The 24,888-nt window shown below is 36.2% G+C and overlaps 3 protein-coding genes across 3 annotated transcripts in view; 2 read left to right on the top strand and 1 right to left on the bottom strand.

Moving 5' to 3' along the window:
* Positions 1-174: 174 nt before the first annotated feature.
* Positions 175-2,278, top strand: LOC657080 (venom carboxylesterase-6). The gene is made up of 5 exons (XM_963560.5): positions 175-523; positions 754-1,488; positions 1,544-1,834; positions 1,885-2,008; positions 2,059-2,278. Exons 1-5 carry the CDS (start codon positions 244-246, stop codon positions 2,246-2,248), a joined length of 1,620 nt encoding a protein of 539 aa, XP_968653.3. The 5' UTR covers positions 175-243; the 3' UTR covers positions 2,249-2,278.
* A 365-nt stretch (positions 2,279-2,643) lies between these two features.
* On the top strand, positions 2,644-4,128 carry SerRS-m (Seryl-tRNA synthetase, mitochondrial). Its single transcript, XM_008200537.3, has one exon. The coding sequence runs from the start codon at positions 2,845-2,847 to the stop codon at positions 4,111-4,113; it is 1,269 nt and encodes a 422-aa protein (XP_008198759.1). The 5' UTR covers positions 2,644-2,844; the 3' UTR covers positions 4,114-4,128.
* Positions 4,129-4,924: 796 nt separating this feature from the next.
* The window catches only part of LOC657242 (mucin-2), a 30,693-nt gene continuing 10,729 nt past the window's right edge, over positions 4,925-24,888 (bottom strand). The window contains exons 2-6 of the mRNA XM_008200538.3: positions 8,142-10,689; positions 7,785-8,094; positions 7,339-7,737; positions 7,111-7,287; positions 4,925-5,619 (exon numbers count right to left, since the gene is read on the bottom strand). Of these exons, the coding sequence (XP_008198760.1) occupies positions 5,455-5,619; positions 7,111-7,287; positions 7,339-7,737; positions 7,785-8,094; positions 8,142-10,689 (3,599 nt within the window). The 3' untranslated portion in view covers positions 4,925-5,454. The remainder of the gene's footprint in view (positions 5,620-7,110; positions 7,288-7,338; positions 7,738-7,784; positions 8,095-8,141; positions 10,690-24,888) is intronic.

Raw genomic sequence — 24,888 nt, 5'->3', positions numbered from 1 at the left:
AAAGGGAATTGCCAGAAATGCACTCAACTCTTGTTAACCATAAATATCAGGTCATTAACTTCAAATTTACGAAATTAAAAAAATATATTTATATCTTATTCACACCCTGAAACCCAATTCTTTGGAATCCAAACCATTTTTCGCTTATCTTATCATGAAAATTATATCAAATCACTGCTTGCTCATAGAAACTAGCTAAACTTGTAAGACAATTTTATTGATAGTATTATCACTTATCACACCATGGCCCCTACGTGGCTTCTTCTAGTCTTTTTTATTGCCCATTGCATGGGTGAAAGACCCATGGTGAGTACCCCATTGGGTCAGATTCAAGGGTACCATCGAAAGTCAGCCAAAGGCAACGTTTTCGCAGCTTTTGAAGGCATTCCATATGCGAAACCACCCATTGGTGGGCTTAGATTCGAACCACCGGAACCCATCGACCCATGGAAGGGTGTCTGGAACGCCAGTACCACCTTTGAGTGTGCCCAGACCACTCTGATGCGACCCGAATTAATAGAAGGTTTTTATTTATTTATTTATTTATTAAAAAAAATGCAATCAAAAAAACTAAAAAAATGCTTATTTAAATGATAATTTTGGTGTTTTTTGTTTTAAAATTGCACAATCAGTGATTTTGATCGTATTGTCAAAAAAAATTTCATTTTTTAAAATTGGCAAAATTGTTTTCCAAATTTTAATTAAAGAATTTTAATATTACCAACCTAAAAAAACACTAATAAAATAATTTAGGGGATGAGGACTGTCTTTATTTAAACGTCTACGTGCCACGTGACCACCCAGACCCATCGGCCACCCATGACGTGGTGGTCCACATCCATGGTGGGTTATTTATGTATGGTAGTGGCCACTCCTACGCCCATCCTGACTATTTCATGGACGCAAACCTAATTTTCGTCACTTTTAACTATCGAGTTGGCGTTTTTGGCTTTTTGAGTACCGGCGATGACGTCATTTCGGGCAACAATGGGTTAAAAGACCAAGTCATGGCCTTGAAATGGGTCCAAGACAATATTGCTAGTTTCGGGGGAAACCCATCAAGTGTGACCTTGCATGGGTTATCAACGGGTGGTTCTTGCGTCCATTTGCACTACCTGTCACCCATGAGTCATGGGCTGTTCCATCGTGGGTTCTCGCAAAGTGGCGTGGCCTTGAACTCGTTTGCCTTGCAAGAGGAGGCGCTTGTCAAGGCCAAAAGAGTGGGGGCAGGAGTGGGGTGTCCAATAGGGAGTACGAGAGAGTTGGTCACGTGTTTGAAGACACGCCCAGCGGGGCATATTTTGGGACAAGTGTCTAGGTTTTTTGGGTACAAGTTTTTACCAGTTGCCCCATTTGGGCCCGTTTTGGAAAAAGGAGACAAGGCTTTTGTGACCAAAAATTTCTACTATCTCTTGGCCATGGGACAGGTGATGAATGTACCATGGATGGTGTCGAGTGTGACACATGAAGGGCTTTTTCCAACGGCGTGTACGTAAAGCCAGTTTTTGAAAAAAATCAAAAAAAAAAATTGTGTTTTTTGTAGTTTTGACCAAAGAACTTGAACTTGTTAGTAAAAACTGGACCGATTTGGCTCGTTTTATTCTTGATTATAATGATACGTTGGCGACGCCTCTGTGGAAGACCACAGCCCAAGAAATCAGAAATTTCTATTTCGAAGAAAATGAAGAAATTTCTGAAGAAAAGCTAGTCAGACTGGTCAGTGACCGGTTTTTGGTCGATGTTGACTCTGCTATTAAACTACAAGCCAAAAGCAACAAATCGCCTGTTTTTTATTACCAGTTTGGGTTCCCTTCTGAATCTAGCACCCAAAAAAGTGAGTACCATTTTTTCAAAAATTACAATTAAACTAAATAAAAAAACTAGCCGTGGCTCATAGCGAGGATGCTCAGTATTTGTTCCACAACATGTTCCAAAAACAGCCAACAACCGACGAACTCAAAATGAAGGATGTCATGATGGAGATGTTCCTCAGTTTCGTCAAAAAAGGGTACTTTTGAAAAAAAAAATTTTTTTGCGTTTTTTTAATGTCATTGGCAGGAAACCAGAAATTTTTGATTTAGAATGGCCAAGTGTCCAAGCACCTGATATTTCCTTCGTCAAAATTGCCGGTGTTAAGCCTGAAGATGTCACAGTCGAAACGTTGAAAGAGCTCGCACCCCGTGATTTTTGGAAGAGTTTGGGTTTTTTAGAAAACCAAAACTTAGTTTTGTTAAAAGATGAGTTGTAATATCGTTGTTAATAAATTTTTAAAAAGGTACTTCCGGAGTTTGATTTATTTAAGTGTCTATAACCTAAATAGATAACAGCTAAAATCGCAACAATATCATTTTCGTGATCAGAAGGACTTAGATAGCCAAATTTAAGCACGAAAGTGGCACTAAATCAAAGACCAGACAATTTCAAGTGGACTCAAATCGGGTCGTTGGTAGGACATTGCCAAAATTAGCCAAAATAGCAAAAAAATGTGTCATTACTGGTCACAATGTAACTCTGTATTGTATTTTATGTAATATAAAGTACTAATAATCAAAATATTTAAAAAAATGTAAAAAAAGTAGATAACGATCTGTTATGCAACCAATCATACGTTTTCGAAGCTTACGTAATTCTAACGTAACAAATTTCAATAAATTGCAATCAAAATAATAATCAGGTGTACTTTAGCCACTGTTTGGTACCCCGGTAATTGTTTTTTTAGGGTTTATTTTAGGTAATAAACCCTCTGAAACATTAAATAACACTTTTCGTCCCTTCGGGACTTCACCAATCCCCGATGACGTAACCACCTGACAGCTAACCTCACAAAATCATAACAAAAAAGCGATGATTTTACGAAAAGTGAGCCAAATTCGGCCCCTAGTTATCCGTTTTTGGCTTCCGGTGTCTCGGGGCTGTCACACAGTGGCCCCCCAACTCGATCTCACCTACTTGTGTGACCCCCAAAATATAGGCGAAATTTCGAAAAACATCACTAATCGGAAAGGTATCGGTAACATAGAGCGTGTCCATGTCTTGAAGAAGCAACTCCAGGAGTTGGACCCGAATGACAAGCTTTACAACGCGACGAAAAGTGAATTTGAGACTGAAGTGTTAAGAATCCCCAATCGGACGCACCCTCAGGTGGCTGGTTATGGTGATAGCCCCAAAACGGTGGAAATCGTGGGGACGAAGCCCCCCGATTCCTCCCATCTCGACTTCCAGGAGATTTGTAAGAAGTTAAGGCTGCTTCGTACCGACCAAATTGGTAACTTTTGCGGGAGCAAAAGTTACTACTTTCTGGGGGAATTGGCAGAATTGGAGCACGCTCTTGTTCGTTACGTCACCTCGAAACTGCTATTCAACAAATTTGAGTTGGTATCAGTGCCTGATATACTCCCAAGAGGCACAATCGAGGGCTGTGGCATGAACACCAAAGGGGCCCGCACTCAGGTCTACGCCCTCGATAGCACCCTCCACGGCCCCGATTGGTGCCTTTCAGGCACTTCGGAAATGGCATTGGCCGGTTACCTCTCAAATAAAACCCTAAATAGTGACATTCTTCCATTGAAGTTGGCAGCAGTGAGTCGTTGCTATCGCGCTGAAACATCGAACCTGCTTGAAGAACGGGGGATTTACCGCGTTCATGAATTCACTAAAGTTGAAATGTTCGTTGTAACGCAACCCCAAAACTCGGAACAAGCCTTAGAAGATATTCTGAAGTTAGAAATGGACATTTTCGAGTCTTTGGGGCTACATTTCCAAGTCCTGGATATGCCCCCGCATGAATTGGGGGCGCAGGCTTATCGCAAGTACGATATTGAGGCGTGGATGCCTGGAAGGGGGCTGTATGGGGAGATTTCGAGTTGTAGTAATTGTCTGGATTATCAGGCAAGGAGGCTGGGGATACGCACCCATGATGGGTTTGTTCATACGTTGAATGGGACAGCGTGTGCGGTTCCAAGGCTGCTGATCGCGTTAGTGGAGATGGGACAGAGGAAAAATGGGACAGTGGGGCTGCCGGAGGTGCTCTGGCCCTACATGGGGGGCAAGCAGCTTATTGGGAAGCAAAAAAGTGTTCCCGACTTGAGGTTAATAAAAACTAAAAAAGTTTAATGATTGTTTTATTTGAACGTAATCTTAATTCTTCATTTTCTTCTTCTTCTTCCTCTTCTTCTTCTTTCTCTTCTTCCTCTTCTTCTTCTTTCTCTTCTACCTCTTCCACTTTATCTTCTCCCTCTTCTTCCCCTTATTCTTCCCTTTTTCTTCTTCTATCTATCTACAGAAGAGCTAGATAGGGGAAAGGCAGAGCTAACGAAGAGAATAGTTTGAGAAAAGTAGAGCTAGAGCTAGGGAAGATTAGAACTAGCCATAACAAGAGCAGAGCTGAAAATAAAAAGAGTAAAGCTAGAGAAGAATATAAAGTGGAAAAGCTAGAAATAAAAGAAGCATAGCTAGAAAAGGGAAGAGCTAACGAAGAGAAAAAAAAAGCTAACAAAAAGAAGAAAAGAACTAACAAAAAGAAGAAAAGAGCTAACAAAAAGAAGAAAAAAGCTAACGAAGAGAAGAAAAGAACTAACGAAGAAAAGAAAAAAGCTCACGAAGAGAAGAAAAGAACTAACGAAGAGAAGAAAAGAGCTCACGAAGAGAAGAAAAGAACTAACGAAGAGAAGAAAAGAGCTCACGAAGAGAAAAAAGAGCTAACGAAGAGAAGAAAAGAACTAACTAAGAGAAGAAAAGAGCTCACGAAGAGAAGAAAAGAGCTAACGGAAGAGAAAAAAAGAGCTAAACTTGAGAAGAACTAAAGATAAGATCAGAAGAAAGTAGAAAAGCTAGAGAAGAGAGACACTTCAGATAAGAACAGAACTAGAGAAGAGAAAAGAAGAGCTGAAAAACAGACGAAAGAAGGTAATAAAAGCCTGGTGAATATTATTTATAATGATTTATTTAACACCTTAACAGCTACATTTACAATAATTTAAATGTTGAATGCGTCTAGCCTAGGTAATGGGAAAATAGATATAATCTTACGATATATTTACACTTATATACAGTTGAAAAAACGGGATGAACTACACATTCGCACGTTCGAAAAGTTTCCAAAAAACTTTGCTCCAACGGAAGCAAACACGTAATAAAAACGGCAAAAATCGCGCGCAAGCTCAACGTCATCGATGTTCAATATAATAAAGTCTCGATAGGTTGCTTTCACAGCCTTTGGCCATTGCTAGTAGGCTGTTTGTTGACTAGAAAAACCTGGAAAACTACTACAGCCCCGCTCGATTTTCATCACTAGCATTTTGGCAATTATTTATCGATATCTGTACATTCTCGGGGAAGGACGGGATTTGAGCAAAACCAATCGGGGGAAAAACCCTGTTTGTTTAGGTGTTTGTGTGCATGAAAATCAACGGACTGTACTGATTCGGATTCTGATTGGCAGTTTGGCGAATCTTTTCAAAAATTCGTGTCGTAGTCGGATCTTCGACGGCCGTAATGGCTGCTGCTACTTCCAGGGTTGTTGTTGCCGTAGTAGGCGTTGTAATAGTAACCGTTCCATTCGGAACGCCAGCTGTCGTAAAGGTTGGACATGCTGTTGTCGTGCAGAGAACCGGAGGAGCGCTAAAAAGAAAAAAAAATTAAGAACTAACTTATCTCTATCTATAGAATAGGAATGGAATGGAAAAGCTAGAAAAGAGTTAACAAAAAGAAAAATGGGGAAGATCTAGAAGGTAGAAGAGAAGAAAAGAAGAGAACTAGAGAAGAGCTGAAGAAGAAAGCAGCAGTCCACGAAAAACATAGAAGGTAAGAGTTAGAGAAGAGAGGCTCTAAAAGAGGGAAGGACTAGAAAATAGAAGGAAAAAGCTAGAAGAGAATAGACTTAATAGAAGAATTACAAGACCACAGAAGATCTATCGCTGAAAAGAAAGAAAAAATTAAGAACTAACTTATCTCTATCTATAGAATAGGAATGGAATGGAAAAGCTAGAAAAGAGTTAACAAAAAGAAAAATGGGAGAGATCTAGAAGGTAGAAAAGAAGACAAGAAGAGAACTAGAAAAGATCTGAAGAAGAAAGAAGCAGCCCACGAAAAACATAGAAGGTAAGAGTTAGAGAAGAGAGGCTCTAGAAGAGGGAAGAACTAGAAAATAGAAGAAAAAAGCTAGAAGGGAATAGACTTAATAGAAGAATTACAAGACCACCTATAGAATAGGAATGGAATGGAAAAGCTAGAAAAGAGTTAACAAAAAGAAAAATGGGGAAGATCTAGAAGGTAGAAAAGAAGAAAAGAAGAGAACTAGAAAAGATCTGAAGAAGAAAGAAGCAGCCCACGAAAAACATAGAAGGTAAGAGTTAGAGAAGAGAGGCTCTAAAAGAGGGAAGGACTAGAAAATAGAAGGAAAAAGCTAGAAGGGAATAGACTTAATAGAAGAATTACAAGACCACAGAAGATCTAGCGCTGAAAAGAAAGAAAAAATTAAGAACTAATTTATCTCTATCTATACAATAGGAATGGAATGGAAAAGCTAGAAAAGAGTTAACAAAAAGAAAAATGGAGGAGATCTAGAAGGTAGAAAAGAAGAAAAGAAGAGAACTAGAGAAGATCTGAAGAAGAAAGAAGCAGCCCACGAAAAACATAGAAGGTAAGAGTTAGAGAAGAGAGGCTTCAAAAGAGGGAAGAACTAGAAAATAGAAGAAAAAAGCTAGAAGGGAATAGACTTAATAGAAGAATTACAACACCACAGAAGATCTAGAAAAAATCTGAAGAAAATAAAAGCTAGAAAAGAGTCTCTACAGAAGGGAATAACTTGAGAAAAGAAGAACTAAAAAAGAGAAGTCTAGAGAAGAAACGAGCAGAGCTAGAGAAGATAGGCGCAATAGAACAGCAGAAGATACTAAGAAAAGAACAGAATAAGAGAAGAGCTAAAGAAAGAACAGAAGAGATAGAGAATAGAACTATCAGAGGAACATCTAGAAAATGAAAGAACAACAGAAGAAAGGTGCTTAAGAAGATAAGAATTACAGATCTTGAGAAAAAAAACTTACAAAGTAATTTTGAATTTGTAGTACTAGTATTAATAATATATGTTTTAAAAAAAAAATTGGTACCAACCTTTTTGGCGAGCTTAGGCTCAAAGCCTCTATCATTCCACACATCCTCCATATTGTACAAATCATCGGCACCATAATTGTCAAACCCACCCATATGGTTCTTGTTCAATTCATTCAACATATCCTCAGTCAGTGAAACAGGAGCCTTCTTTTTGGCATTTTTCTGCCGATTGACCAACTGTAAACCAAAACCTTAAACTCAAATTTTTACCAAAACCCATCAACTTACCACCGTAACACCGAAAATTATGACAAAAAGAAGCGACGCTAAACCAATAACAATGACAGCAATCGCCCATTGGGGCAATAGCACATTATCCTCAGCATAGCCCACAGTTGGGTAAACTTGTTTGGGCAAAACGACAAAATCAGTGAATTTCGGATCAACTGTAAACTTCCCTAAAGCCATTTTCGACGTTTCGTTCAACGATTTTCCCTCACGATTCGTCGCACCATCGTCGAGCGAATCATGAAACAGTTTTTTGATCTCTTGTGTATCGATTTTCCGCCCCAGATCATTTAATTCGACCAAATAGTCAACAAGGACCGACCCTTCACTAAACCCATCGATCCGTATCTTGCGGTACCACTTATTCAGCACGTTTGAGCGGCCAAAAACATCCTCAAGCTGCAAAAAACTATCAAAAAACAACTCTAATCAACACTTGAACTAACCTGTGTCTGGACTTCGTTTGCCAAAATCTGCCACTCTTTCGTATTCCGGTCTAGAAGTTCTGGTACCCATTTGGCACCACCGACTAGCTTGATGGTACCAGCAAGGTCACACTCGCCCGTACACACCCCCGGAGTTGTGGGTTTGGGGGTTGTGGTGGTCGTGGTCGTGGTGGTACTAGTTGTGGTACTGGTGGTACTGTCCACAGCTGGGGTGGTACTTGTTGCCGCGGTTCTCGCAGCTTCAAGTAACTTTTCAATTGAAATGGGAGTGGTTGAAGGGGTTGGCCACCCTGTGAATTCAGTAGTCGCCCTAAAACACAAGTAGTACCAATAGTAAAGTACCATTAAGTTAGTTACCGTGAGGGCCACCCTTTGTGAATTGTTGGTGCCGTGGCACGTGGTTCCTCGGTCATGGTACTAGGAGGGGTGGTAATTCTATTTGGGGATTTACGGTGGGTACCACCAGGTCGGCTTGGGAAAACGATCTTAAAACCGCTTGGTTTACTGGTCGTGGTAGTGGTGGTACTAGTAGTACTACTAGTAGTAGTAGTTTCGCGTAGTTTGTACCCAGGTGGTAGCAAACTAGATGGTACTTTCTCAGGCGTTGTTAGGGGTTTTTGCGTCGTTCGTGCCTTATAACCCGGTGGTAGGAAGGCACTAATGTCTACTGGTTTAGCCTGGGCTAATAACCCATCAACCCCTTTTGGTTTAACAGGTTTAGCGGTACTAGATGGTTTATAACCAGGTGGTAACAAAGCACTGATATCATCAACCGGTTTCGCGTGAGCTAGTACCCCCTCAATGCTAGGTTTAGGCTTGGTAGTACTAGTACTAGACTTATATCCAGGTGGTAACAAGGCGCTGATATCATCAACCGGTTTAGCCTTTGACAAAATTCCATCAACCGATTTGGTGGTGGTGGTACTAGTACTAGTAGTACCAGAAGTAGGTTTATAGCCAGGCGGTAAAAAGGCCGAAACATCGTCAACTTTAACGATTTTGGGCTTAACTTTCCCCAAAATTTCGGCCAAAAGTTTGGTACTATCATCCTGGTCTTTGGTACTTTTGTAGCCAGGTGGTAAAAATGGGCTTACATCCTGTACTGTTATTTTGGTTTTGTTTGAAATACCCGACGAACGACCAATTTTCGGTGGTTCATCACCTTGTGGTAACTCCAAATCCGGTTTAACCGTAGTTTTGCGGTTCTGGTACTTGGGCTTAAACCCAGGTGGTAGCAAACCGGTCAAATCATCCTGTTTCACAATTTCAATTTTCCTGGTTCTTGGTGTGGTGGAAGGACGTGCAAAAGGTGAAAATTTTCGGATTTGGACCACTGGTTTAGGTGGTGGGGGTGTGGTTGTGGCCATTTCGGTTATAACCGCTATATTGTTCAAACCACCATTGAAAACACTGCTCGATAAATCCGACTGGACACGGTCTAGCTTATCGATCAAACTTTCAGTAGAAGTTTTGTGTTTGGTGGTTGGTAGTACCGTCATTGGTTCGTCGGTAGTTTCGGTACTTTCGGTACTTTCCTCATTCAAGAGTTTGATTCTTTCGTCCTGTTTGACATCATCAGAAGGGAGGTAACGCGCACCTGACACACTTCGACTCGTCTGAACTGATGCAACAACAACCCAAGTGTCGGTACTATTCTCTGAAGTTATGGTAGAGTTAGGTAAAGGTGTAGCTGTCGGAAGGATGGTGTTGTTAACCACACTTTTAGTCGTTACGACCGAAATTACGGTCTCCGGTTCGGCCAAAAGAGCCTCAGTTTTGCGAGTGGTTGGTACTTCTTCAGTGGTAGTACTAGGAGTAGCATCAGTAGTTCTAATAGTACTAGGAGTAGCAATAGTTGTTTTAATGGTACTAGGAGTAGTACTAGAAGTAGTTCTAACGGTACTAGTGGTGGTACCTTCTTCTTCTTCATAATCTTCGTCACGAACATTGTTGGTTTCTTCAGAATTCGGAGTTTCCTCTTCTTCACTAACGTAATCTTCTTCTTCAGGATGTTGCTTCCTTAACTCTTCCAGATGTTTGATTGGATCTTCTTCTTCTTCTTCTTCTCCTTCGTCTTTATCGTAGTCTACTGACGGATCAAGAGTTGTATCATAGTCAAAATCGGTGGTACTCTCATTGTGACTATTCAAAGTTGTCATTTCGACACTTTTTGACTTGACAACTTCGACCACATCATCATTGGTGTTGGAATTTTTGATCGGTTCCTCCAAAAGTGACTCAAAATCTAACCCGTTCCTGCTCCTCCTAGTAGTACTTTCAATAGTAGTACTAGTAGTACCACTTGTAGTTTTTCGTCTCAAACTTTCAGTTGTCGTTTTTTGGGTTATGGGAGCTCGTGTGGTACTAAAAACATTCCCATTTTTGTTAACATAGTACTCCCTCACAAGTGGTACTTTTTTGACGGTATCAGGAGCAAAAATTCGTGTCCTGTGGTTCAAAAAATTCCCTCGGCCTCCAATCGTCACAACGTTGCTTTTCTCAGTCGTGTCTATCTCCTGTTTGAAGTCTTCTGGACTTTGAAGTGTGATTTCCCCAAGGAAGGTTTCAGTTTGTGGGTTACGATGGGAGTGTGGGAACAAGTTGGAGTAGTTTGGCCGATGGGTTGATGGTACTATTTGCTCCTGGGTGCGGAATGGCGCTGGTTGTGAGCTTCGATAGTCGAACTGGGGTTGGTAGGAGTACCTTGGGGGTGTTTTCGTGGTGGCACGGTACTGCGGGAGGGTTTGTTGCAAGTGGTAGGGGAGGTGGGACGTTTGGAGGTCCCTTTGAGGGAGGTAGGAGTCCACGTGTTGGAAGTTGGGTCTGAAGGGGTTGAAGTCGGGGGTCTGGCGATAATTGGGGATGAATTGGGTGTCCGCAGGGCCCGTGATGATGTACTCCTGACCTGGAAGCAAAGCGGGTTAAGTGGGTCATCCCTTGTTAAAATTCGACAAATGGTTTTTCAATATCATAAGTTGGGTGAAAGACATAAATCATTTGAGCACCTGATCGGAATATTGATTTTTCTCCGGATTATTTTACGTGCTAAAAGTCGGTTTAATGTCACTAGCCGACCTTGTGCGACACTCCTTCAAACTGAGACATTTTATACGATTAAAGCAACTTAATTTGAATTTTTTTCTGGTTTAAATGAGAGTGTGGGTTGGGGGTTTTATTATATGCCTGACACGTATTCGGGGCTTGAGTTTATTTAAAATGCGGACCTGTCTGGACGATATTTTACTGCAGACATCATCGTTACGGATGGGCGCAAGTTGAGGGGATTAGGGATGTGTGGACGTTTTTACATAATTGTGAGACGAAAAAATTACGGTCAAAATTCATTCTTTCGCTTAAAATAATTCCTAAGTAATTGGATGTAATTTACTCAAATTCGGTACTTAGAATACGCTCCGCCTACTAGATTGGATAATGACAGTTAATGTTGGGAGTGTTTTGGTCAAAATTTAACAATTGTGGAAAGTTGGTTAAAAAATCGTAAATGAATTTATTCCTTGGTCAAGTTGAGGGTTTTATTACGCAAGTTTGTCCAAGGAATCTAAATCTGCTACTTAAACTCAACTCCGCCCACTGGATTAAAAAATATTGCATAGTATAGTTGTGTAGGACAACAACAAAAATGCTGGAAAATCACTCTAAATCTATTATTTAAAATTAATTTTCGATTAAATTGCCATTTTTTTACGTAAAATTGTCTGAGGAATCCGAATCTTTCACTTAAACTAACCTCGGCCCACTAGATTTGAAAATATTGCCAGATATAAGTGTTCTTTTCTACGACAAAAAATGTTAGCAAAAAAATTGAAAACTTTAAATCTCGTGAAAAGTTGGTATAACACAGAAAATGAGCCGCTGAATTCAATGGAACAAACCGCATTGCTCTACGACTTTTAGTTTTCGAGTTATGAATTTTTTTAATGAATAAAATTTTTCACTATGACAAATGGCTACCCTAAATTTAGGCAAAAATTTTTAAATTTTTAATTCTTGTGAAAAATTGATATATTATGTAAAACGAGCCGTAGAATTCAACCGAATAAACCGCATTGCTCTACGACTTTTAGTTTTTTTTTAATGAATTTTTTTAGTGAAAAACTTTGATCGCCTCTGTAGCCGGAACCGTTGCCCGGAGCGGCTCCGGGTTTGGTCGAAAAAATAGCTAAAATTAAGCGCTATCAGATGTTTTTTTGTTCGTTGCTCTAAGTCTTCCAGTTTCCGAGAAAAACGCAAAAAAAGGTTTCCATTTTCACTTTTTTTCAATTTTCAACCGCCAATTACGGCGAAACTATTAGAGTTATCGAGAAACGGAGAAATGGTGGACAACCAGAATAAAAAACTCTACAAAATGGCATAGAACTCAAGGCGATATCTCGCAAAAAAATTTTTAATTTTCAAACGACGATTACGGCCAAACTAAAAGAGTTAGGAGAAAACGCTTTTTTAGATCGGAAAGAGCACATCAAAATCTATAAGATAGAATAGGTTTTATTTGATTTAGAGACACTTTAAAAATTGACCGATTTTAAGGGGGGGGTGTTAACTTTTTTTTAATTTTTTTCATTTTCTCATTTCTGGCTAAACTATTCGGAAAAGTGGAACTATTTTGATCCATACCCATGCAAAATGATCCGGAGAGTCGATTGGCATCGAGAAAATTGCCAAATTCCCAATAGTTTTTTAGTTATGAATTTTTGAAAATTTTACCAATTTTTGCATTTGTCTCCAATTTGCTCGAAAACTATTAGTCGGAGAACAATATTTTTTTTTGAAAAAGATAGATAATTTAAAGAGCTTTCCAACGATAATACACTTCATGGGGTTATCTCTAATAGTTCCGGAGCTATTGCTTGAGAAATGTTCCGGGTAGCCAAAATCGACAAAAACTGCGACGAAAATTGAAAAAATCAAACATCAAAAAATCGAACATATGGAATTTTTGTGGACTTTTAACAACTTTTGTGGGTTGTTAAGACATGTAGAAGTCCATAAAAATTTACTGGAATGAGTTTAAAAAAAAAATTTTTTTTCACCTCTTTGAAGGAAGGAGTGTATTACTCAGGAAATTTTAGCAAAAAAATTCAAAATTTTAAATCTCGTGAAAAGTTGGTATAATACAGAAAATGAGCCGCTAAATTCAATGGAATAAACCGCATTGCTCTACGACTTTTAGTTTTCGAGTTATGAATTTTTTTAATGAATAAAATTTTTCACTATGACAAATGGATTTTAAGACATTTTAAAAATTGACCAATTTCTAAGGGGGGAGGGTGTCAACTTTAATTATAATATAATATTATTATAATATAAATCTGTCCAAGAAACCCCGTATTTGAATTAATTAATTATTTGAATAGTTGTTTTTTTAAGCTTCTGATTGTTGCTATACAAACATTTTGTAACTTTTATAGCCACTCCAAAAGCCGTCCACCGGCATCTGGGCCATAAAACCCACAAAGCGCTGTCCGAAAAGAAAAAATTTGCATTTTATTAAGACGCAAAGTTGGCTTTCAATCAGCGATTCTCAAAAGTTTGAGTATTGGGACGTTGTCATTTAAATTTAGGCTACTAATTAATAGATGTCGCTAAGATTTTTCTTTGTTGCTGCTGGAATTCCGAAATAGTTGCATTCGAGGTGTGTCCAAGGCGAGTAAGTCGCCATTTTGCAATTGAAATGAGCATTCTTTTGACGCCCTGTTCGCCTCATTAGGAAGATGGTAGCTGGTACCATGTCTGATTACCATGAACCTGCAATAATATCTCATCTACCACCCAGATTCCATCACGGTTTTATGGTACATAGGCCATAATTCGCCGGTTGATCGAGCCAGCTTTTGAATAAATCAACACGTGGGTGGAAACATGTTCGAAAATTCACGCACTTTCAAGTCATCGATTCCATTATTAATAATGACAATGCACTCCAAGTGGAATTTTTCCCCTCCTTGGGAGTGACACCAGTCGTAAATAAGACACTCGTAAAATATAAATTTCGCCTAAGCCGAGAGATTCTTTCACGGCTTGGGTTTCACAAACTGTGCTCAACTTTGTCGACAGTTTCCACAAACGTCGTAAATTCACACACGACGACAAAAATTCGCTGATAGATGGCGCTCTCTACAAAACACCGCCATGATAGCACGTACTCCAGCCTTAATTAAAACTTTATTAATTTTTGCTGTTTGCACTTGATTGTAATTAATCTTTTCGGACCTTGTTAATAATTAGCAGCGCATTGTCTCGCGAGAGTTTCCTCAAACACACACAACTTTTAAACTCTTTCTCTCTCTCCTCAACTCCGCTTCTGGAACAAATCATCAAGTTTTGTAGCGTCGTTTTTCAGCGGTAACTGAAAAGTATTTTCGGGAGAGGAAAAATACGACGATAATTGGAAAAGTATCCGTGTTTTTGGATTCGGTGGGTAAATACTTTTCGGCAAGTTTTAATGAACGTTAAATAATCGATAGATAGCAGGATATTTCGAAACTTTCAGCAACGGAAACGGGAAGAAAAATGCTATATTGGAGGAACAATTATGAGCCGAAAGTTACCAAAGCGATACCAGATTGCCTGTTTTCTTATCTAACTTTCTATATCAAAAGTATTTTTTATCACTTTTTTGAACGCATACATCTTCCATATTTTTAAATCTAGTAGGCGGAGCTAAGTTTAAGTGGCAGATTTCGATTCCTTAGATGAATTTACATAAGAAAAGTTACAACTCAACAAAAAATAGTTGTATTTACAATTTTTCCAGTGATTTTCCAGCATTTTTGTATCAGCTTAAAACTGTGTTTTTGTTCATAAATTTTTCTAGTGTTAAAAATAACGACTTACTTAAGTGGTTTGATCTTATAAACACAAATCTAGCAAGTAAATATGATTTCGATTACTAGATCTGGACATATTGTCAATTATTTGAATAGTCTTAAAGAAATCTTTAGAGATGCTAGAAAACTGCTCCAAAATTCGTAATATAATTTTTGAATTAGCGGAAACGGTATATGTCTTACGTAATTTGAGCAGAGGAATCCAAATCTGTCACTTATAATAAGCTGCGCCTACTAGATTCGGAAATAAACCTCAAAAGTTAAAAAAAAACTAAAAATTGCTGGAAAATGGCGTTAAAATTTGTCAATAATTTTTTAAATTAGCAGATAATGTGATTATCTTATTTAATTTGATCCAAAGAATCCAAATCTGTCACTAATAGTCAGTTCCGCCTACTAGATTCAGAAATATGATCAAATATTAGAATAGTAGTCGAAGAATCGAAGAATTGTAGAATTTTAAAGACTAGAACTTGAAAATTATGTGTTTCTTGCATCGCTTTCATAGTTGATTTTTTTCAACTGCAACTTTTACCGGAAGTTAAACTCGGAAGAATTGTTTCCGCTCAAACACTGTGAAACTTCTCACCCACACACGTTCTCTAATTACCGCGGAAAAGCAGTTTCCTGCACCCTATGTTTGCAAATGCGGGCGTAAGATGTCGCTTTGTTTGGTTCCTGTGTGCGATTTTGCCCCCAACTCCCCTACAACCGCCGGATTTGTCTCACGTTTAAAACTCTCGAATGTAATTTTCTTCGCTATTTCGCTCCAAACACAGAAGCAGATTCCGTGGTTTCTATGCGTGCCTCGAGTCACGTTAAATTAGCACGAGGTATGGGAAGCAGCATTGTAAATGTAAACGTGATTCGATACAATAGTGGAGCAATTTGTTGCGAGTTTCTCACCAATTTTTTTCCATTTATCCAAATGTAGTGCAATGCTTAATTAGCAATTTGTAAATTATTCTCGATTAGCGTTTTGCGTTTAATAATTGCGGAGGTGAGATGAATTATCACCGATAACAAACTCTGATATTAAATGTCAAGGGATTTTATGGACACCCACACCCGATTTTTTAAAATGTTTTATAGTCACTTGAAATACTCCAAAAGCCGTAAAGATTTCATCGACGTCCGACGGCATCTGGACGATAAACTGCACAAAAGACGTGCTTGGGCTTTGAAAAAAGTTAAATTTGCATTTTATTAAGACGGGAAGGGCCCATTTATTAAATGTTTGAAGAAAAATCGTCTGGATACAACATAAATACAAATAATAGGTTCTGATCTAGTAGGCGGCCCATTTTGTGCAATATAGTGGGCGGGGACTATTTTTAATAACAGATTTGGAAGCTCCGTATCAAATTACATATGTGGGTTATTATCTTAAATAAAGGAAAGATAATTTTACCAATTTATGTGTTTTTGTTTATTTCTGCAATTTTTTTAAATCTAGTAGGCGAGGCTTTCTTTCAGTATTGGATTTAGAATTCTGAGATCAAAATACATAAGTTGGTAACTGTTTCTGCTAATTACAAAATTTATTTACGAACTTAGAAGCCATTTGCCAGCATTTTTTAAATTTGTGTTAGTCTATTCAAACATATGAGCATATTTCCGGATCTAGAGGGCGGAGCTAACTTTTAGTAACAAATTTGGATTCCCCGGATCACATTACATAAGAAAGTAATTTTTGTGGCCAATAAAAAAATTATTTAAGAATTTGGACACCATTTTCCAGCATTTATTAAATTTGCTTTTGACCATTCTAATATTTGACAATATTTCCAAATCTAGTGGGCGAAGCTGACTTTTAGTCACAGATTTAGATTTCTCGGATCAAATACATGAGACAGTTACTGTTTCAGCTTACTTAAAAATTTATTTAAGAATTTGGAGTCCATTTTCCAGCATTTTTTAATTTTGCTGTAGTCTATTCTAACATATTTTCGAATCTAGAGGGCGGAGCTGACTTTTTGTTACAGATTTAAATTCCTCAGATCACATTACATAAGTAAAAAACTTTTGTGGCCAATAAAAAAATTATTTAAGAATTTGGAAACCATTTTCCAGCATTTTTAAAATTTGCTTTTGACTATACTAATATTTGACAATATTTCCGAATCTAGTAGGCAGAGCTGACTTTTAGCGACAAATTTGGATTCCTCAGATCACATTACATAAGAAAGTAACTTTTGTGGTTAATAAAAAAAAATATTTAAGAATTTGGACACTATTTTCCAGCATTTTTTAAATTTGCTTTTGGCTATACTAATATTTGACAATATTTTTAAAACTAGTGGGTGGAGCTGACTTTTAGCAACAGATGTGGATTTTCCGGGTCACCTTACATAAGAAAGCAACTTTTGTGGCCAATAAAGAAAAATATTTAAGAATTTGGGGACCATTTTCCAGCGATTTTTAAATTTGTTTTTGACTATACTAATATTTGACAATATTTCCGAATCTAGTGGGCGAAGCTGACTTTTAGTCACAGATTTGGATTTCTCGGATCAAATACATGAGACAGTTACTGTTTCAGGTTACTTAAAAATTTATTTAAGAATTTGGAGTCCATTTTCCAGCATTTTTTAATTTTGCTTTAGTCTATTCTAACATATGAGCATATTTTTGAATCTAGAGGGCGGAGCTGACTTTTTGTTACAGATTTAAATTCCTCAGATCACATTACATAAGTAAAAAACTTTTGTGGCCAATAAAAAAATTATTTAAGAATTTGGAAACCATTTTCCAGCATTTTTAAAATTTGCTTTTGACTATACTAATATTTGACAATATTTCCGAATCTAGTAGGCAGAGCTAACTTTTAGCGACAAATTTGGATTCCTCAGATCACATTACATAAGAAAGTAACTTTTGTGGTTAATAAAAAAAATTATTTAAGAATTTGGACACTATTTTCCAGCATTTTTTAAATTTGCTTTTGGCTATACTAATATTTGACAATATTTTTAAAACTAGTGGGTGGAGCTGACTTTTAGCAACAGATGTGGATTTTCCGGGTCACCTTACATAAGAAAGCAACTTTTGTGGCCAATAAAGAAAAATATTTAAGAATTTGGGGACCATTTTCCAGCGATTTTTAAATTTGTTTTTGACTATACTAATATTTGACAATATTTCCGAATCTAGTGGGCGAAGCTGACTTTTAGTCACAGATTTGGATTTCTCGGATCAAATACATGAGACAGTTACTGTTTCAGCTTACTTAAAAATTTATTTAAGAATTTGGAGTCCATTTTCCAGCATTTTTTAATTTTGCTTTAGTCTATTCTAACATATGAGCATATTTTCGAATCTAGAGGGCGGAGCTGACTTTTTGTTACAGATTTAAATTCCTCAGATCACATTACATAAGTAAAAAACTTTTGTGGCCAATAAAAAAATTATTTAAGAATTTGGAAACCATTTTCCAGCATTTTTAAAATTTGCTTTTGACTATACTAATATTTGACAATATTTCCGAATCTAGTAGGCAGAGCTAACTTTTAGCGACAAATTTGGATTCCTCAGATCACATTACATAAGAAAGTAACTTTTGTGGTTAATAAAAAAAATTATTTAAGAATTTGGACACTATTTTCCAGCATTTTTTAAATTTGCTTTTGGCTATACTAATATTTGACAATATTTTTAAAACTAGTGGGTGGAGCTGACTTTTAGCAACAGATGTGGATTTTCCGGGTCACCTTACATAAGAAAGCAACTTTTGTGGCCAATAAAGAAAAATATTTAAGAATTTGGGGACCATTTTCCAGCGATTTTTAAATTTGTTTTTGACTATACTAATATTTGACAATATTTCCGAATCTAGTGGGCGAAGCTGACTTTTAGTCACAGATTTGGATTTCTCGGATCAAATACATGAGACAGTTACTGTTTCAGCTTACTTAAAAATTTATTTAAGAATTTGGAGTCCATTTTCCAGCATTTTTTAATTTTGCTTTAGTCTATTCTAACATATGAGCATATTTTCGAATCTAGAGGGCGGAGCTGACTTTTTGTTACAGATTTAAATTCCTCAGATCACATTACATAAGTAAAAAACTTTTATGGCCAATAAAAACATTATTTAAGAATTTAGAAACCATTTTCCAGCATTTTTAAAATTTGCTTTTGACTATACTAATATTTGACAATATTTCCGAATTTAGTAGGCAGAGCTGACTTTTAGCGACAAATTTGGATTCCTCAGATCACATTACATAAGAAAGTAACTTTTGTGGTTAATAAAAAAAATTATTTAAGAATTTGGAGACTATTTTCCAGCATTTTTTAAATTTGCTTTTGGCTATACTAATATTTGACAATATTTTTGAAACTAGTGGGTGGAGCTGACTTTTAGCAACAGATGTAGATTTCCCGGGTCACATTACATAAGAAAGCAACTTTTGTAGCCAATAAAGAAAAATATTTAAGAATTTGGGGACCATTTTCCAGCAATTTTTAAATTTGTTTTTGACTATACTAATATTTGACAATATTTCCGAATCTAGTGGGCGAAGCTGACTTTTAGTCACAGATTTGTATTTTTCAAATCAAATTATATAAGACAGTTACTGTTTCAGCTTACTTAAAAATTTATTTACGAATTTGGGGACCATCTTCCAGTATTTTTTAAGTTTGCCTTTGACTATGTTAGTATTTGACTATATTTCTAAATCTAGTAGGCGGTTCTAACTTTAAGTGACAGATTTGAATTCCCAAGATGAAATTACGTAAGCCAGTAATCATTTCCGCTAAGTTAAAAATTTATTGAGGATTATTAAAGCCATTTTCCAGCATTTTTAATTTTTTCTTTAACTATTCCGATATTGGACCTATAGGATTTATTAAAATTCAGAATAAAAAATTTCATTATCCACGCACGACCTGTTTTCGTGTCCCAAACCACTTTGTAATTTTCCAATCAAGCTTCTAATTACCATCATTTAGTGTCATCCAACTGACAATAATCCCAGCTCTGTTTATCAAACGACCCGTCCCAACTAATTGTCAGTCGTCGGAAAACACACCGTTTTTCCCACCTCGAAAATCCTCTCTCAAACCCCTCTTACAGCAATTAAAATAAGTAACTCTATAAAACCATTCATTTGCATAAACTTCAAGTACCTTCCTCATCTTCAATTCCAATTTGTCTACAAGATCAAACGACCGTGGAACAATGAACGGACCGACTATTGTCGAAGAACTACATAATTTTATTTAAATGACTAGTCTCTCGCTCGATTACACGACGCTTTATTGTTTTATGCCGTGTTTTGGCTTGTATTTTATTGTTTGCGATTTTTCAAACATAAATCACTACCCGATACGGGTGCAGAGAACTGTAATTGGAACAATCCGACAGGTGACATGCAGGTGGCGCTAGCTACTAATTGTGACGGCTGGACAAGCTCCAAGTTGGTATAAAGCAAGCTTATTTTGAAAAATGAGAAATGAAAGAAACCCAAAATTCTAGTCAAATTTTGAAAATTCGTAAATAACGACGGCTACAGTCTTATATAGCAAGGAATCCAAATCTATCACTTAAACCTAGCTCCGCCTACTGGATCAAAAATTATCAGCAGACATAGGTACATACATGTAGACTGGTGCAAAGACGAAAACTACTGGAAAATGGTTATAATTTTTAAAATAAATTTTTTCCCTAATAAAATTAGTACCCACCTTATGTAATTTAATCTGGGGAATCCAAATCTGTCATCTAAAATTAGCTTCGCCTACCAAAAGTGATGATATGGCCAGATAATTCAATTGTCAATGAAAAATATAAAAAATTGTGGAAAATCGGCTCAAAAACCATTAATAAACTGTTTTTTTCAAGTAAAATGTGCTGTTTCTAATGCAAATTTGACTAAGGATTCTAAATCTGTCATTTAAACTTAGCTTCGCCCACTGGATCAAAAGTTATCAGCACATATAGGCAGATGTAGAGTGTCGCAAAGACGAAAACTACTGGAAAATAATTATAATTTTTTAAATAATTTTTTTCCCTAATAGAATTAGTACCCATCTTATGCAATTTGATCTGAGGAATCCAAATCTGTCATCTAAAATTAGCTCCGCCTACCAAAAGTTGTGATATAGCCAAATAATTCAATTGTCAATGAAAAATATAAAAAATTGTGCAAAATCGGCTTAAAAACCATTAATAAACAGTTTTTTCAAGTGAAGTGTGCTGTTTTTAATGTAAATTTGACTAAGGATTCTAAATCTGTCATTTAAACTTAGCTCCGCCCACTGGATCAAAAGTTATCAGCAGGTATAGACAGATATAGATTGGTGCAAAAACAAAAACTACTAGAAAATGAGTTCAAATTTCTAAAATATTTTTTTAATTTGCTGAAAAAGTTATTTTCTTATGTAATTTGATCCGAGGAATTCAAATCTGTTATTAAGGGCCGTCTCCGCCCACCATTTTCAAAAATATGGTCATATATGAGAATGGTCTAAGACAAATTTAAAAAACGCTGGAAAATGGTCTTCAAATTCGTAAATAATTTTTTGATTTAGCAGAAAGAGTTACCATCTTATTTAATTTGATCCGAGGAATCTAAATCTGTCTTTGAAAATTATCTCCGCCTACTAGATTCGGAAATATGATCAAATTTTGAAGTAGTCTAAACCAAAATAATTCCAAAATTCGTCAAAAATTCATTAATTTGCAAAAAAATATAACTGTCTTATGCAGTTTGATCAGGAGAATTTAAATCCGTGACCTAAATTTAGCACCGCCTACTAGATACGGAAATATGGTCAAATATGAGTAAGGTCTAAAACGAAGGAAAAATTCAGGAAAACGGTTTAGGATAGGAAGATATGTGGAAATGAAAAAAAAAATCAATAAAATTGCAATAATAAATATTATATTTTACGATTAAGATAAGAATTTCAAGACTGAATTTTGTCAATGTTTGTTGAAAGGATGCGTTTGTGGCTCCATGATGCGAAGATTTTGCCTAAAAAAGTGCGTTTTTAACCGTCGTTTTGGTCGTAATTTTGTCACATTCGCAAGCCGGCTTCATTTATTTCTCCCCCTAAAATTGCGATTACGTTGCATTTCATTACGTAACATCTGGCACAGTGTTTCACTTAAGTCAGCAGACCGTATGGAGACCATCAACACACTTACTCTTACGACCGGTTTCACTTTCACTAAAAGCACCATCTGGTATTAAAACCAATGCGAAATTTCGTGATTTTACCGAAAAAACGACAACTTATAGTGTCAGCAATCGGCACTTGCGACAGACGCAAAAGCGAAAAATCACGTACATTTATGCGTTTCATAATTGTTTTGACGCAACTTGTGGATTTTCGGAATCATTTCCTAATTTAAACCAGGGCATTTGAGTGAATAAAACGCCCTACATCTATTTTTTGATTGAAAAATCCCCAAAAGTCACAATGGACGCGTTTATTGATCGGTTTCTGGCCGAGTCCACGAATGCAAATTCTGCAAATACGTGATGAAATTAGCAAAATTTTAGTGTGCCAATGCTTTTTTTTTCGTAAATTCAAGGCGATTCCCAGCATTGTAAAACCCAATTAATCACATTCATTAAGTGCAATTTCTTGTCGTTAGCGTGCGATTTGACCTAGATGAAGAGGATGCAGCAGGTGGTGAAGATGCTAACCAACCCTCGCTAAATCAAACAAATGTCAATGTCGAGGAAAAGCCATTTATTAAGGTGTCATAACCAGCGAAAAAACGACCTTCCGTCACGGAACTCGGATGTAATCGGCGAAATGCGACAGCCTTGACAGGTCGGAGCCGATGTTGCGTATAAATCGCCACAATGATTCATCCCGAACTGTGAAAAGATCATCATCGGATTTTTATAGCAATATTACGAAAGAATTCAACACCACTCAAAAAACTATCTTCACATTAAAAAAAAAAAATTAAGTTACCAATATGTTCCAATATTTTGTAGTCTAATAGGTGTAAGTCGAAAACTCAAAATTTGGATAAAATTTTACATTAAATCAGCAATATTTTAACCCAAACTTAAAATTACTCATGGAATTAAACATATTTTTTAGGATTTTCAAAGTTTGTCCCTAACGACTAAACTGTATGACCATATATGTATTTAAATCTAGTAGGCGGAGCTGACTCTAAGTAACAAAATTGAATTCCTGAGATCATATTACATAAAAAAGTAACTTTTTCGAACAATAAAAAAAATATTTACGAATTTGGTAACCATTTTCCAGCATTTTTTTAGTTTGCTTTAAACTACTCTAATATATGACCATATTTCCGAATCTAGTGGGTGGAGATAATTTTTAAAGACAGATTTGGATTCCTCTGATCAAATTACATATGATGGTAATTTTTTCTTCTAATTCAAAAATTTATTTACGAATTTGACGACAATTTTCCAACATTCTTTAAATTTGCCTTAGACTATTTTAGTATATGACCATATTTCCGAATGTAGTGGTCGGAGCTGACTTTTAGTAACAGATTTGGATTCTTCGGATCAAATTACATAAGACAGTAACTTTTTCGGATAATTAAAAAATTTATTTTAGAAATTTGAACTCATTTTCCAGTAGTTTTTGTTTTTGCACCAGTCTACATCTCCCTATATCTGCTCATAACTTTTGATCCAGTGGTCGGAGCTAAGTTAAAGTGACAGAATTAGAATCCTTAGACAAATTTACATTAGAAACATCACATTTTACTTGAAAAAACAGTTTATTAATAAATTTTAAGCCAATTTTCCACAATTTTTAATATATTTTTTATTGACAATTAAATTATTTGGCTATATCACAACTTCTCGTAGGCGGAGCTAATTTTAGATAACAGATTTGAATTCCCTAGATCAAATTACATAAGATGGGTACCTATTCTATTAGGGAAAAAATTTATTTTAGAAATTATAATCATTTTCCAGTAGATTTCGTCCTTGCGCCAGTCTACATCTGCCTATATCTGCTGATAACTTTTGATCCAGTGGGCGGAGCTAGATCTAAGCTACAGATTTGGAATCCTTATACAAATTTACTTACAAAAATGCACAATTTACTTGAAAAAACAGTTTATAAAAAAATTCTGAACCTATTTTCCACAATTTTTATATATTATTTTTCAAAGATTACTGAATTATTTGACTATATCACTATTTCTAGTAGGCGCAGCTAATTTTAGGTGATAGATTTGAATTCCCCAGAACAAACTACATGAGATAAGTGTTATTTATAATAGAAGAAAAATTTATTTGAGAAATTTGGACCCATTTTCCAGTAGTTTTCGTTTCTCCATCAGCCTATGTCCACATGTATCTGCTGATAATTTTTTAACCAGAAGGCGGAGCTAAATTTAAGTAACAGATTTAGAATCCTTAGACAAATTTACATTAGAAACAGCACATTTTACTTGAAAAAAACTGTTTATTAATGGTTTTTGAGGCGATTTTCCACAATTTTTAATATTTTTCATTAACAATTGAATTATTTGGCTATATCACCACTTCTGGTGGGCGGAGCTAATTTTAGATGACAGATTTGGATTCCCCAGATCAAATTACATAAGATTGGTACTAATTCTATTAGGGAAAAAATTTATTTTAGAAATTATAATCATTTTCCAGTAGTTTTCGTCTTTGCACCAGTCTACATGTACCTATGTCTGCTGATAATTTTTGATCCAGTAGGCGAAGCTAGGTTTAAGTGACAGATTTGGAATCCGTAGACAAATCTATATAAGAAACAGCACATTTTACTTGAAAAAACAATTTATTAATGGATTTAGAGCTCATTTTCTACAATTTTTCATAGTTTTCAAAAACAATTGAATTATTTTACTATATCATTATTTCTAGTAGGCGGAGCTAATTTTAAGTGATTGATTTGAGTTCCCAGACCACAATTTATAAGATTGTGACTATTTCATTTCGGAGAAAAAAATATTGAATGAATGTGAACTCATTTGCACTAAGTTTGGAATTCTTACAAATTTACCAAGGTAAAGAGATTCAAAATTTCAATTTGTAGCCCGGCTTAAGCAAGCCAAGCTCCTTGTTCGTATTTTTCCATCCATCCGCCGTTCCCTTAACTCAATCTTTTATTTCTTGTTTATGTGCATACGCTTTAATACCTCCATAAAACCCGATAGAGTGGGTGTCCATAAATGTATAAAAACCCTCATCTCAGTCTCGTAAAATCTCGCTTCTCACTCGTTGAAGAAAGAAGAATAAGTCAATTCAGAAATTTGCTCG

This window comes from Tribolium castaneum, chromosome 7 (assembly GCF_031307605.1).
Source record: "Tribolium castaneum strain GA2 chromosome 7, icTriCast1.1, whole genome shotgun sequence".
NCBI lineage: Eukaryota > Metazoa > Arthropoda > Insecta > Coleoptera > Tenebrionidae > Tribolium > Tribolium castaneum.
The sequence above is the reverse complement of the archived record's forward strand: the minus strand, read 5'-3'. Positions and strand labels throughout refer to the sequence as shown.